General features: G+C 43.4%; 1 protein-coding gene across 1 annotated transcript in view; it reads right to left on the reverse strand.

Moving 5' to 3' along the window:
- The window catches only part of panx2 (pannexin 2), a 52,333-nt gene that overhangs the window by 3,079 nt on the left and 33,406 nt on the right, over positions 1-15,848 (reverse strand). Inside the window, exon 2 of the mRNA XM_059986874.1 lies at positions 13,687-15,123. Within this exon, the coding sequence (XP_059842857.1) occupies positions 13,687-15,123 (1,437 nt within the window). The remainder of the gene's footprint in view (positions 1-13,686; positions 15,124-15,848) is intronic.

A 15,848-nucleotide genomic window follows, 5' to 3' on the forward strand; every position in this document is an offset into this window, starting at 1 on the left:
GCATTTCTTCTTCATTTGCTAGTTGTTGGACTGGTATGTCTGCATTTATTTAGCACCAGGAACTTAATTTTTCTTTGTCTTAGGACCTCTACTTCTGCAGTATCAGAAGGTATATTTCCCCTACAATATGGCTTGTTCTTCCATTTCACTTCCTGTAGTCATCAAAGCTTTCCTTTTGCCTTGAGTTCCTGTCTGCCCGGTAACAGATTACTTCGTCAGGTGTGCAAAAGTTCATGCTGAATAGACAGTTTTTTTTTACCTATTGCAAAAGACTAGTTTTGTTCAGAGATGGGATTCTCAAAGCAATACTTGTAGCTTTGCTTTAGGCTCTTGGTGTGCAAGCCTGTGATGAGGGTCAACAAAGTTATGTTGTTGTTTTATTGCCAAAGCAAAGTTGTGACATACGGTTTTCAGATATTTATTGATGTGCAGCGGGATCTGCTGCCAAGCTGATATACCTGAATGTCTACTGGTCCTGAGAGCGGAATTTCCCGGTGGCAAACCATTTTAATTCCTATCCTCATTCCCATTCCGACATCTCGGTCCATGGCCTCCTCTTTTGCCATGAGGTGACCATTCTCAGGTGGAGGAACAACACTTCATATTCCATTTGGGTAGCCTCCAACCTGATGGCGTGAACATCGATTTCTCCTTCTGTAAAAATTCCCCACCTTCCTCTTTCTTCTATTCCTCACTATGACTTCTTCTCTTCACCTGCCTATCACCCTCCCACACCCCAATGCCCCTCCTTCCCTTTCTTCCCTTTCTCCTTTCAGATTCCTTCTTCTCCAGCCCTTTACCTTTTCCACCCGCCTGGGTTCACCTATAACCTTCTAGCTATTCTCCTTCACCTCCCCACACCTTTTTTTATTCTGGCATCTTCCCCCTTCCTGTGCTGAAGATGCGGTAGCTGCTTTATAAACAGAGGCAATGTATTAGAGGTACTTAAAATTATGAGGGGGATAGATAGAGTTGACATGGATAGGCTTTTTCCATTGAGAGTAGGGGAAATTCAAACAATAGGACATGAGTTGAGACTTAGGGGGCAAAAGTTTAAGGGTAACATGGGGGGGGGAATTTCTTTACTCAGAGAGTGGTAGCTGTGTGGAATGAGCTTCCAGTAGAAGTGGTAGAGGCAGGTTCGGTATTGTCATTTAAAGCAAAATTGGATTGGTATACGGACAGGAAAGGAATGGAGGATTATGGGCTGAGTGCGGGTCAGTGGGATTAGGTGAGAGTAAGCATTTGGCACGGACTAGAAGGGCCGAGATGGCCTGTTTCCATGCTGTAATTGTTATATGGTTATATAATGTGTAGTGAGGATAAGCTGTTGATGGGGTAAAATTGCAGTCAATGGGATGAGTTGCAACATAAAAGGTGGACAAAATTGAGAAGGATGAATACAGGACTGAAAATGTTGTATTTGAATGCGTGCAGTATAATGAATAAGGTAGATGAACTTGCAGCACAGTTACAGATTTAGCATGTATCGTGATGTAGGCATCACTGAATCATGGCTGAAAGAAGATTATAGCTGGGAGCTTAATATCCAAAGATGCACATTGTATCAAAAGGACAGGCAGGAAGGCAGAGGTGGCAGCATTATTCTATTGGTAAAAAACGAAATCAAATCTTTAGAAAGTGGTGACATCGGGTGGGAAGATGTTGAATCATTGTGGATAGAGCTAAGGAAATGCAAGGGTAAAAAGACCCTGATGGGAGTTGTATATAAAGTTCTATGTAAGATCTACAAATTACAATGTGAGACAGAAAATGCATAGCAAAAGGTCAATGTTAAAATACGCAGCTTGATTGGGAAATCAGGTTGGTGTGGGACTCCAGGAAGAGGAATTCCTAGAATGCCTATGAGATGGCTTTTTAGAGCAGCTTGTGGTTGAGCCCACTAGAGGGTCAGATATTCTGAATTGGTTGTTGTGCAATGAACCAGAATTGATTAGAGAGTTTAAAGTAAAAGAACCCTCAGGGGAAAGTGATCATAATATGATTAAATTCACCCTGAAACTTGTGAAGGAGAAGCTAAAGTCAGATGTATCTGTATTACAGTGAAGTAAAGGGAATTACAGAGACAGGAGAGAGGAATTGGCTAGAACTGATTGGAAAAGAACATTGGCAGGGATGCCAGGAGAGCAGCAATGGCTGGAATTTCTGGAAGCAATTCGGAAAGCATAGGATATAGACATTCCAAAGAGGATGAAGTATTCTAAAGACACGATGACACAACCATAGCTAATAAGGGAAATCAAAGCCAAGGAGAGGGCATATAATAGACCAAAAATTAGTGGAAAGTTAGAGGATTGTGAAGCTTTCAAAAACCAAAGAAATCAACTAAAAAGTCACAAAGAAGGTAAAGATAGAATACAAAAATAAGCTAGCCAATAATATTAAAGAGGATACCAAAAGTTTCTTCAGATATATAAAGTGTAAAAGAGAGACAAGAGTGGATATTGGACTGCTGGATAATGATGCTGGAGAGGTAGTAATGGGGGACAATGAATCATGGATGAACTGAATAAGTATTTCAATAGATACATTTAATGTCAGAGAAATGTATACAATATACATCCTGAAATTCTTTTTCTTCACAAACATTTTGTATTATTCTTCACTGTAGAAGACACCAGCAGTATGCTGGAACTTCCAGGTGTCAGAGTGCATGAAGTGTGAGAAATTGCCTTTTTCTAGAGAGAAGGTTCTTGGGAAACTTAAAGGTGTTAAGTCACCTATACCAGTTGGTATATACCCTGGAGTTCTTGAAGAGGTGGCTGAAGAGATTGTGGAGCCATTAGTAATGATCTTTCAAGAATCACTGGATTCTGGAATGGTTCCAGAAGACAAGAGAATTGCAAATAGCACTCCAGTCTTCACGAAGTGTGAGAGGCAGAAGAAAGGAAACTGTAGGCCAGTTAATCTGAACTCAGTGGTTGAGAAGATGTCAGACTCGATTGTTAAGGATCTGGTTTCAGGGTAACTTGGAAGCACATGATAAAAGAGGTTGTAGTTGGCATGGTCTCCTCAAGGGAAAAAATTTGCCTGACAAATCTGTTGGACCTTTGCAGAAATAGCAAGCAGGATAGACAAAGGAGAATCAGTTGATGTTGTGTACTTGCATTTTCAGAAGGCCTTCGTCAAGGTGCCACAAAGAGACTGCTTAGCAAGTTATGAGCCCATGGTATTACAGGAAGGATTCTAGCATGGATAAAGCTGTGGCCGATTGACAGCTGGCAAAGAGTGGAAATAAAGGGAGTCTTTTCTGGTTGGCTGCCGGTGACTAGTGGTGTTCCACAGTGGTCTGTGTTGGGACCGATTCTTTTTACGTTATATGTCAATGATTTGGATGATGGAATTGTTGGCTTTATTGCAAAGTTTGCAGATGACATGAAGATAGGTGGAGGGACATGGAGTTTTGAGGAAGTAGAGACCCTGCAGAAGGACTTAGTCAGATTAGGAGAATGGGCAAAGAAATGGCAGATGTTTGGAAATGTATGGTCATGTGCTTTGGTAGAAGTAATGAAAGGGCTGACTATTTTCTAAATAGAGAGAAAATACAAAAAAAAAACTGAGGCACAAAGGGACTTGGGAGGATTCTCTAAATGTTAATTTGCAGGTTGAGTCAGTGGTGAGAAAAACAAATGCAATGTTCATTTCAAGAGGACCAGTATATAAAAGCAAGGATGTAATGTTGAAACTTTATAAGGCACTGGTGAGGCCTCACTTGGAGTATTGTGAGCAGCTTTGGGCCCCTTATCTGAAAACAATGTGCTGACAGAAAAGAGGGTTCAAAGAGGTACACAGAAATGATTCCAGGATTGAATGGCTTGTCATATGAAGAGTGTTTGATGGCTCTGGACCTGTATTCACCAGGATTCAGAAGAATGAGGGGTTACCTAATTGAAACCTATCAAATTGTGAAAGGCCTTGATAGAGTGGATGTGGAGAGGATGTTTCCTGTGGTGGAAGAATCGAAGATCAGAGGACACAGCCTTAGAGTAGATGGAACAGATATGAAGAGGAATTTCTTTAGTTAGAGAGTGGTGAATCTATGGAATTCTTTGCCACAGGCAGCTGTGGAGGTCAAGTCTTTGTGTATATTTAAGGCAGAGGTTGACAGATTCTTGATTGATCACTGCATGAAGAGATACGGGGAGAAGGTGGAGATTGAGTCTGAGAGGAAAGTTGGATTAGCCATGATGAAATGGTGGAGCAAACTTGAGATTCTTCTCCTATATCTTATGGTCTTCCTTTCTAGTCCTGAAGAAGGGACTGAACCCAAAATGTTGACTGTTTATTCATTTCCATAGATATTGCCTGATCTGTAGAGTCCCTCCAGCACTTTGTGTGTGTTGCTCTTAAACAGAACCATGTTTGTGCCTTCATTCACCACAATATATCCCCAACTCAAGAGCCTCCTCTCCTCAAGTATATGAGGTTACCTAGGGATGGGTAATACACATTCTGGAATGTAACCTATAACATCTTCATCATCATCATCATCATCGTCATTATTATGTGCCTGTTTTCAAATGACGTGTGCAATCATGGACTTTTCATGGCCATGATTATTCTTGGCAAATTTTTACAGCAGTGGTTTGCCATTATCTTCTTCTGAGCAGTGTCTTTACAAGATAGGGTGACCCCAGCCATTATCAACACGAGGTGTTATATCCACATAATACTTTTATTTCCTTTCTGTTCTTATCATCTGCTGAAATGAAACATGTTTCCTTTGGTGATTCCACAAACTACTTCCTCCACATCCCTATAGCTTCCTTCTTCATCCTTCTGTTTTCTGGAATACATGTTGCTGTTATGAAGTTCAAAAATCCCTCAGCTGTATTGGACTGAATCAGATTTAATATCACCGCATATGTTGTATAATTTATTGCCTTTTGGCAGGAGTACAATGCACACATAATAATAGAAAAAAGTTGAATTATAGTATATATATAAAATAGTTAAATTCAATAAGTAGTGTAAAAATGAAAATAAGAAAGTAGTGAAGTGGTGTTCCTGGATTTAAAGTCCATTCAGAAATCTGATGGCAGAGGGGAAGAAGCTGTTCCTGAATTGTTGAGTGTGTTTCTTCAGGCTCCTGTACCTTCTTCCTGGATGTTAGCAATGAGAACAAGGCATGCTCTGGGTGATGGGCATTCTTAGTGATGGATGCTGCCTTTTTGAGGATGTTCTGGATACTACAGAGCCCAGTGCCCGTGATGGAGCTGGCTAAGTTTACAACTCTGCAGCTTATTTCAATCCTGTGCAGTAGCCCCCCACCCCCACCCCCAACACCTCATACCAGACAGTGATACAGCCAGATAGAATGCTCTAAAATGTACATAGACAATAGACAATAGACAATAGGTGCAGAAGTAGACCATTCGGCCCCTCGAGTCTGCACCACTATTCTGAGATCATGGCTGATCATTCATCCGTAGAAATTTGCGAGCGTCTTTGGTGACATACCAGATCTCCTCAAACTCTTAATGAAATATAGCCGCATAGCTTCATTGATACGTTGGGTCTAGGATAGATCCTCAGAGATATTAACACTCAGAAACTTGAAATTTCTCACTCTTTCCATTTCTGATCCCCCTATGAGGACTGGCGTGTGTTCCCTCATCTTACTCTTTCTGAAGTCTACTATCAGTTAACAAATAACTGATTTAGCAGATCGTTTGGTTGGGTGGTTTCATCAACTCCTTCAGTAAAACACTTTGAACCTAAGTCTTAGATGATGGTCAACTCTCAAAATATGCCACTGTATCTTTCCATCTTCTCTTCTATTTTGGCTCTTTTGAAATGAAATCTTTTCCTTATTGTCTTCACTCTCATAATTTATTCTTTGTTCTTCTTACTGCTCTTCATTTTTGTCATCCTGTCTCATTTAAGTAAATTTCCAGACCAAAGAGGCCTGAATGTTTATTCGCACAAATGCTTGAAGGAAACACGATACATTGATAAGACTCTTTATAAATAAAGCAAACAGATTTTATAAATGAACGCATAGAGCACAGAAGTAGGGGTATGACTCATAGATTATTGCTGAATTAATTCAGAATATTGGGAAGCAAGTATTGGAAAGGATATCATGGAATTGGAGAGATTTCAATGGAGATTACTGAAATGGTATTGGGGATAAGGAACTTTAATTAGCAATCTAGGGTGTTCTATTAAGAGAGGATGAATATGTGATTTGTCAAGGGTTTTGATATTATTAAAGGGACCTCTTTTCACTCATAGCAGAGTTGGTAACAAGGGGATTTAATACAGTCAGGGCAACTGAAAAGTTTCTTTTTAACATACATGGTGATTGTCTATCATCTCCAATGATGACAGGAAACTGATGTGGGAGAGTTTTAAAATGCAAAAGCTTTTGCACTTGGACAGTTCCTCTGTCTTGACCTCGGAAGTCCAGCGATACAAACAAACATCACAAACTGGGGTCTTCCTTGGTTGCAGCAGCTGACTGTGCCTTCTGTGCCTTGTTGTGCCCTTCGTTCTCCACAGGGTGTTGCAGTACCACCTTCCTAGCACAGAGATTTGGAATATGCATATGAAATATTCATGAATGTCTCAAAAAAGGCTGGACATATCTAACAAAAACATTCCAGGACTCTCAAAAAAAAAAAGAAAATTGGAAATAGTTTCAAGATTCTTTTAAGGAACTACAACTGTACAAACTATTTTCCTTTTCAGGAGCATGGTTCTAAGATTCTTCTCAAGCCTCACATCATTTTTCTTAGTTCTTTCCATTCCACCTGTTCCATTTTCCGTATTCTGCTGCATTTCTTTCCTGTTTGTCACTGTGGCACTTGTTCCTTCCTCTGTAAAGAACCCCAATGTGGAAGTGAGTAGGTGTGTAGCAGAAGGTGGGAAAGACAGGGGAGATCTTCCCTGCACCACGAATGGAGCATTGGAAGGAAGCAAAGGCATCCTCTCACAGAGGAAGGTCTTCAAGAGTGAGGAGCATGAGACACTATGTCAAGAAATGTAGAGGAGGCTTGACTCAAAGGCAGAGCAATGGAAATGATATCTTTAATAATAAACAGCAAATAACAAGCCACCAAAGGCCACAAAACAAGAGAGAACTGATACACGACAAAACAACAAGGTAGCTGAAGGCCAGGGGGCAAGTAGTTGAGGCTGGCTAGTTCATATGAGTGAACAATGATTGTGGATGAGTGCTGGGTTTAAATAGGTTGCAGGTGATGAGTTAGAAACAAGCGGCAGGTGATTCCTGTTAGCTGGGTGGAGACTTGGGGGGTGCTTGCCTGTGCAGGCCTGACAGGACCACCTACACCCCACAGCCAGCACACGATGGTCCAGGACGATTCAGATGGGTCCAGTGGAACTCCTTGATGAGCAATGGATCCAAGATGAAACCTAAAACCAATGGCTCCCAAAACCTCTCCTCTGGGCTGTACCCTTCACAGTTGTCCAGCGGCTGCACACCCTATTCATGATGACATGAATCCATTAGCCAGCAAACCAAGCACATTAGATGTTCTTCCACCATTCTTGGTTCCGAAGGTGCAGGCCCAAGCGGTCATTGGAGAAAGAGCTTGAGGCAAGGCATGTGGAATGTAGGTATGATCTTGAAGGATAGTGGCACCTAAAGATGGTAAGTGACTGGATCAATGGGACAGATGACCTTGAAGGGAACGAAGAATGGGGGGAGAGCTTGCAAGGGCAGATTTCGGGTGGACAGCCAGGCAGGGTCCTCAGGCCGGAGCAGTCTGGCTGGACACTGCTGGCAGTTGGCCTGGTGACAGTAGGCATGGTTGACAGCTCCTTCTGACTGACCATTGGTCTGCAGATGATAGTCAGGGGACAAATGCATTGAGGTGCAGAGGAAGGAGTAAAGGTTTGCCAGAATCAGGAGATGAATTGTGGACCCTGGGCTGACACAATATCCTTGAGGAAGCTGTAGAGGTGAACTACATGGTGAAGAACCAGGTCCACTCTTTTAGTGGCAGATGGAAGTTTGGGGCATGGGCCACCTTAGAGAACTGCTCCACCACTGTCATGATCACCGTGGCTCCATTGGAAAGTGGTAAAGCTGTGATGATTCTATGGTGATTTGGGACCATTGACATTGAGGGACTAGTAGGGCTTGATGTTCCCCTTCAACCAATGACTCCATTTCTCCAAGGCCCATTTGATGGCAAGCAACTCCCTGTCTCCTACTCAATAAAAGTGTTTTATGGAGTTGTACTTGCATGAGAAGAAGGCACAAGCCTGTGTCTTCCCATCTGGTCCTTGTTGGTCGAGGATGGCCTTGGTGCCCACATCAGAAGCATCAACCTCTACCACAAAAGGACCGGAGGGGTTTGGATGGAAGAGAATAGGAGCGGTGGTGAAGTCGATGATGGCAAAGCAATTTCACTGGGTCCATGGTTATGCTTTCGGGTATAAGTTTGTAATCAGGAAGAAAATCACTGGGGTGTGAAACAGGCATTTTTCTAACTTGCAGTACAGTTGGTTTTTGAGGAGACACTAAAGGGCTGAATGGACGTGACAAATGTGGTCCTGGAGTCCTTGGAGAAGATAAAGATGTTTTCCAGGTAGACAAACACAAAACTGTGTAACATGTTTCAGGGGATCTCATGAATGGAGGCTTGGAAAACGGCTGGACTGTTAGAAAGTCTGAGAGGTATCACCAAGTACTTGCAGTGGCATCACCAGGTATTCGTAGTGGTGAATGGGTGTTATGAACGCCACCTTCCACTCATCCCTGGCAGATGCAGGTCGGATTGATGCACTCTATAGATGCAGTTTGGTGAAGATTTGGGCCCCGCAGAGTGTTTACAAATGCACTATCCACCAAAAGGAGAGAGTAGCAGCTCTGGATGGTGATTTTGTTGCGTTCACAGTAGTCAATTCAGGAGCAAAGACCCCCAACTTTCTTCTTGATGAAGAAGAATCATGTACCGGCTAGGGACTGAGATGGATGAATTAATCCATGTTGTCGCGCATCGGTGGTGTAGTCATTCATGGTTTGGGTCTCAGGAGGGGAGGGGGAGGGACAGATAACTTGGGGGATGGACAGTATCCAGGAGGAGGTGTATCTGTGTGGCTGCAGGGTGCTTACTTTCCTTTTACAGAAAGCAATGGCATGGTAGTGGTACTCCTGTGGGAGTTTGCTGAGGTCGAGGGTTTCCCCTGTCCCCACAGATTTACAGGGTGAAGTTATCTGGGGTTGCAGCCAGCTGGTCCAGCAGGTGGGTCCCCTGCAGTGAGCCAGGTGACCAGGCGGAGTGAGGGTTGTGGATGGAGAGCCAGAGGTAACCGAAGATGAGAGGAGTGTTGGGTGAGTCGGACTGGATGGATTCAGGGTGTTCTTCGATGTTCGTGCACATTGTGTGCGTGTTCTAACCAAAGGATGTCTGTCAATAACCGTGATGCAGAAAGGGTGTGAGATAGACTTGGTAGGGAGTCCAAGCTGCACAGATAGAGTCCGGTCCAGAAAGTTGTCTGCACTGGAAACCTCCAGGGCCTCTTGTGGGCATGGAGACATCAGGGTGAGGAGGAGGACAGAGAGAGTGAGACAAGCTATAATGCTGGAATAAGGGATAGGGTGGACATTACCAGATAGAAGGCTCCTTGTCTCTACTTGAAGGTGCCATCTTCCTGGATGCAGTGGGCATTTGATGTGCGGCTGATCAGTGGCTCTGCAGTAAGAACACAAGTTGCTTCTCCACCAATGCCCATGCTCTTGGGAGCTCTCCCCATCTACATGGGTTCTGGAGGATTTGCTGATGAGGGTCCTGCAGCCTGAAATGGTTCTGGGAATGAAAGTGGTGTTCTGGCTAATGAGCTGGAGGGTCATCCCATAATATGCTTGTCAACACAGAGGGCCAGAGTGATGAGGCTTTTGAGGTCAGTGGGCATCTCCTGGGCGGACAGCTTGTGTTTCAAGCTCTCTGAGAAGCTGTGATTTGTAATGAGCCAGCAGGTCTTCCACATTCCAACTGAACTCCACTGTGAGGGTCCTGAAATCCACGGTGTAATCCGGCACTGGGCGTGAGGCTTGATGCAGGTGAAGCATCTGATCCACTGCCTCCCATGCACTTATTGGATAGTTGAAAACCTGGTGCATCTCAGCGATGAATTCCTCATATTTATTCAAGATGGTGGTCTCATTGTCCCAATTAGCAGTGACTCAGGCCAGAGCTTGTGCAGTCAGGAGAGAGATAACGCAGGCAATCTTGGCTTGATCCATAGAATATGGAGACGGCTAGAGCCCGAAGTGCAAGATGCACTGGGACAGGACATTACAGCATCGTGTTGGAGATCTGTTGAATCCTTCAGCACTGGGGTGCCAAGGGAGGATGTTGGCTGGCATGGGGTTGCTGCAACGAGACGCAGAGTGGGTTGAGAGTGGTGAGTGGATGGTCAATGGTTTCTTCTGGCTTCTGGATGTGTGTGTTTGTTAAGGCGGACAACTTCCTTTCAGCAAGCAAACTCTGCTGGGTGACCCATTGTATCAGAAAATGTAAAGGAGGCTTGATCCAAACACACAGAGAGGTGGAGACGATATAGCAGTGAACAATCACTTTAATAATAAACTGCAAAGTAACAAGCCACAGGGCGCCACAAAACAGGAGAGAAAGATTTGTAACATGACAAGGCAACAAGGGAACTGGAGGCAAGGACAACTGTTTGAGGCTGGCTGTTTTAATGGGTGAACAAGGACTGTGGATGAGAACTGGGTTTAAATAGGCTGCAGGTGATGAGTTGGAAATGATTGCTAGGTGACTCCTATTAGCTGTTAGCTGGGTGAAGGCTGGGAGGTGCCTGTCTGTACAGGCCTGACATGCCAGGTGTGGCATTTGAAGCAGACTGTTTGTTTTGCAGTAAGGAGTGTGAAGAAATGTCACCAGTGATGAGAAACACCCAAATAATTACCAGAATTATGAAAATGATTCCATTCTATGCCAATTTGAGCCTTTATCACATGGTCAATAATAACACATAGAACATGAAACTGAACCGCACAGTACAGGCCTTTCAGCCCATGATGTCTTGATCTTTTAACCTTTCCTAAGGTCAATCTAACCCTTCCTTTCTACATAGCCATCTATTTCTTTCATCCATGTGGCTTAATCAGAATTTCTTAAATGTCCCTAATGTATCTGCATCTATCATCACCCCTGCACACCCTGTGTAAAAAAACCTACCTCTGGCAACCTCCTACACTTTCCTCCAAGCACCTAAAGTTAGGCCCCTCGTATCAGCCATTTTTACCCTGAGAGAAGGAGCTAGTTGTCCAGTCTATGTATGCCACTTGTCACTTTTATTTAGCAATGCAGTGCAGTGTAGGCCCTTCCAGTCCTTCCAGACACACCACCTCAGCAACCCCATAACCCCAAATAACCCTAACTTTAATCAAAGGACAATTTACAATGACCAATTAACCTACCCAGTAGGCCTTTGGAAAGTGGGTGTTAATCGGAGGACTCGGGGAAAACCCATGCTTTCCACGGGCTGGAAGGGGACTCCTTACAGAGCAGCACTGGAATTGAACTCTGAACTCTGGAACGCCCTGAGCTGAAATAGCATTGCGCTAACTGCTACAGTACCATGGCAACCAATCACCTTGTACACCTTTCTTGAAAGCACAATCCTTTACATCAGAAATTGTTCTGTGCACATTGACTTGACTTGTTTATATACAAGAAGGCTCCTAGAGATGGTGTCAGTTGATTGGATGGGGAGAGTGTAGGGAGATGTCCAGAAACTGTAAGAATGCATTAAGGCAACTTGAAGGAATGTGATGATATCTCCTGGGTTGTTAATGAAACTCCAGAATGAGTTGCCAATTATTTTATGAGCTGTGACAATGTTTATTGTCAGAAAGGTTTTTTCCTTCAGCACGTGTGGTGGGTTGGGTGTGCAACAAACTCATGAACTTATTTGAATTTAATTGAAATCATTTTCTTTTGTGAAATTTGACTGCATGTAACTGAAAAGAGATGAGATATTTCTTTGCAATGAAAACTGAACACTCTAGATCATCAATTGGAAGTTACAAGAAAAACATAGTGATGAGAATTAAATAAATTAGATTTCATCAATTATAAGACCATAGTACCGTACAATGTAGGAGCCCATTTGGCCCATCGAGTCTACTTCACCATTTCATCTTGCTGATCCATTTCCCTCTCAGCCTCGATCTCCTGCCTTCTCCCCGTCGCCCTTCATGCTCTGACTAATCAAGAATCTATCAACCTTTGCCTTACATATACCCAATGGCTTGGCCTCCACAGGCACTTGTGACAACGAAGTCTACAGATTCTCCACTCTCTAGCTAAAGAAGTACCTCCTCATCTCCATTCTAAATGGATGTCCCTCTGTTCTGAGGCTGTATCCCTTTCCAATCGGCTCCTCTCTCATGCCTCTGTAATACCCTTTACTCCACTGTAATACTGATACATCTGACTTTAGCTTCTCCCTCTCAGACTGCAGGGTGAACTCTATCATAGTATGATCGCTGATCCCCTAAGGGTTCTTTTACCTTAAACTCTCTAATCAATTCTGGTTCATTGCACAACACCCAGTCCAGAATATATAACCCCTTAGTGAGCTCAACCACAACCTGCTCTAAAAAGCCATCTTGTAGGCATTCTGCAAATTCAACATTTTGGGATCCAGCACCAACCTTATCATGAATTTATTTATTTAGCGATACTGCACCTTCTGGCTCTTCTAACTGTATCCTCCAGGAAAACCCGAGAACCCTAATTTAACCCTAACCTAGTTGGGGACAATTTACAATGACCAATTAACCTACCCAGTATGTCTCTGCACATAGGGAGGGCACCAGAGCTCCAGGAGAAAGCCCATGGGGAGGACATACAGAGACTCGTTACAGAGGGTGCCGGGATTGAACCCCAAACTCTGGGATGCCCCAAGCTATAATAGCATCGTGCTAACTGCTCCATTACTGCAGCACCCCAAAAAGTGATTTACACAGGACTCACAATTATGGTCAGAATATGAAGTATTATTATGAATAATTTGCTAGTTGAAAAAGAATTGTTCTTCTGAAAAAGTACAGGTTTCTTTGGTTAAGAACATAGGCTTTATATGTTTGGATAGTATTCTCACCAAAAAATTTGTGACAACCATTTGATGGCAGGCTCTTTGCACTGATAATGCAAAATACTCATATTACCTCTTTGGTAAGTTCTACTCCAAACTATGTCTAATTTGCAGATTTTGATTGTTTTCATCATGCAACAGAAAGGGTAATCCGATTTGGAGACTTTGTGTGGAAGAGGAGCACTCACAGTGGTCCCGGATTGAAATCCCAATGGGAATAACACCTAACCCATCACCTGAACCTCAGGCCCAGTAAACGCCATGTACCACAACCTCATAACCAGCTTCAGAGGTAAAGATCTATTTGATATGGATCTGTAATATCTAGATTATGCAATGGAAGTATATAAGGCAAGGAGTTCCCAACCTGGAGTCCACGGACCCCTCGGTTAATGATAGGGGTCCATGGCATAAAGAGGGTGAGGAACCCCTGATATAAGACATCCTGAAGAGATAGTCCAATGCATAGTTAGCAAGTAACCACAGTCAAAACATTACTCTCCAACTGCCCAAATCCTTTAAGACAATTTCTGCCATATAATATTCAGTAAACTCACACTTCACCTTTGATAGGAGATGCCACGTGTGACAGCATGTTCTCTTCTGAATGTAAGAAGTCTCCCTCTTGACTCTTAGATGTGCAACTTGCCTGATTTTCAGGCTTTGTCTTTTTGGTGTTAAGGATATAAGGATGAACATCCAAAGACAAGTGTCGACTGTGCTTCTTCTCACCATTAGCAGAGACGCTCCCTTCGCTTTTATTGGACGGTTGATCTTGGAAGTACTTTGGAGTGGAGTCCAGGAGAGGAGCTGCGAGACTGTCTGTCGCCATCTTGCGTCGCACTGGCTTGGGCTTTTCTCCTTTGTTGTTCTCAAACTTCAAGGCAGCCGAAGGCTCTTTGAAAGGCTGGTGCAGTGGGTTTGTGGTTGGAATCCATTTCATTTTCTTTCTGGGCCTCTTTATGACCAGTTGCTCGTTGCTGTCGATGTCGGCTGGGTCGACGCTGGGATCAATTGTCTGAATTCCTGCATCCCTCATTGTTGGAGTGACATCGTGGTTGGACTGGGCCAGAGCAGCCAGCAATTGCCGCACCACGTTGTCATACATTAGATCACTCTCATTTGTTATGAAGTCTAAGCGGTTCAGTGATTTGATATGGTCGCGGTTTTCATTGCAAAACATCGCTAAAATATTAATGTCGCAAAACTGTGACTTCAGCCACTGTTTTTTAGTCTTGATTCCAACCTTGTGTAGTTTATCAAAAATAAAGTTGGACTTCCGAACTATAAAAAGATGGATTAGGTTTATCAGAATGATGAGATTGATGAAGCAGAGCAGAACAATGTCTACAATGGCAATGATGCGCTGCATCTGCACTGAAGGAAGTTTGCAGTTGACACGGACGTGGAGCATCTCATTGCTGGACAAGTCTGGGGGCTCCCCCAAGGGGCAGGTGAATTCATTCTGCTTCTGATTCGCGTAGTAAGTACAGAGATACGTGATTGGGATGACACTCAAGAATACAACTGACAACTGCCTTGAGAGGTACAGTCTAGCCAAGAAATTGCTTTGCCCCCGCTGCTCCAAGTATTTCTCAAAAAGGTTTTGTTCCGGACTCTTCTCCTTCTCGGCGTTTTCAATGATCTCTCTCTTCTCTTTTTCCGTGATGCCCGCCCCTTTGGACTGGATCTGCTTCTCTATCTTCGGAGCCCGCCCCTCGGCAGCACGGTGATAGCAGTTGTCTATTTCCTGAAGCAGGAAGTTCAGTTCGGAAGTCAGCCTGGTAGACGCGAGGAATTCCCATCCCAGGACAGGGATGTACATGATCCCAGCAAAGGCGAGTAGTGCATAGGGAAGGAACTTGTGTTCAAACAAGGAAGGCCTCTGGCTGGCTTCAACCCCTGGCACAGCATCCTTCAGCTCAGTCCAACAGTAACCTCTAGCGTACAAAGCCTGGTCGCGGGTGAAATTGCTCGGCGTGTAACAGTATATTGACTCCTCTGTGTAGCAGAGAGAAAAGTCACAGTTGTACTTTAAAAAATAACTGTCAAAGGTGTTCTGTAAAAGAAATATTTTAAATAACACCATCAATTATATAACATTTTATTTCTTTATGTTGACATCTGCCCTTAGAGCCAATCGCAAATTATTATTTATTTATTGAGCTACAGTGCCAATAGACCCTTCCAGCCCTTTGAGTCCCACTGCCCAGGCCAATCACAGGATAATTTACAATGACCAATTAACCTACTAACCAGTACTGTGGGAGGAAACTGGAGCACCCAGAGGAAACCCATGCAGTCACGGGGAGAACGTACAAATTCCTCACAGCCAGTGGCAGGAATCGAACCTGAGTCGTCTGTACCATAAAGCGTTGTGCTAACCGCTACGCTACCATACTGCTCTCTATTTTATAGAGCTCTAATACTGTTATGCATGGAAGTTCATTCACTTAGGGTGCACGATAACATCTGATGTTGAAATTAGAAGAAGGATTCAGATTCTTAAGTTTGAGCACTTGAGCAAGATACTAAAGAATAACATAATCTCTATGGGTATCAAGCTCCGAGTGTTACAGTGCTTCATTCTTTTCACACTAACATATGGAAGCATAAATTGGGCAATATCAAAGCAAAATGAGGGAAGACTTGAAGCTGCAGAAATGGGATTTTTCAGAAGTAAGATGAAAATATTATGGAAGGACAAAGTAACAAATGAAGTGTTG

Source organism: Hypanus sabinus, chromosome 13 (assembly GCF_030144855.1).
Source record: "Hypanus sabinus isolate sHypSab1 chromosome 13, sHypSab1.hap1, whole genome shotgun sequence".
Lineage (NCBI taxonomy): Eukaryota > Metazoa > Chordata > Chondrichthyes > Myliobatiformes > Dasyatidae > Hypanus > Hypanus sabinus.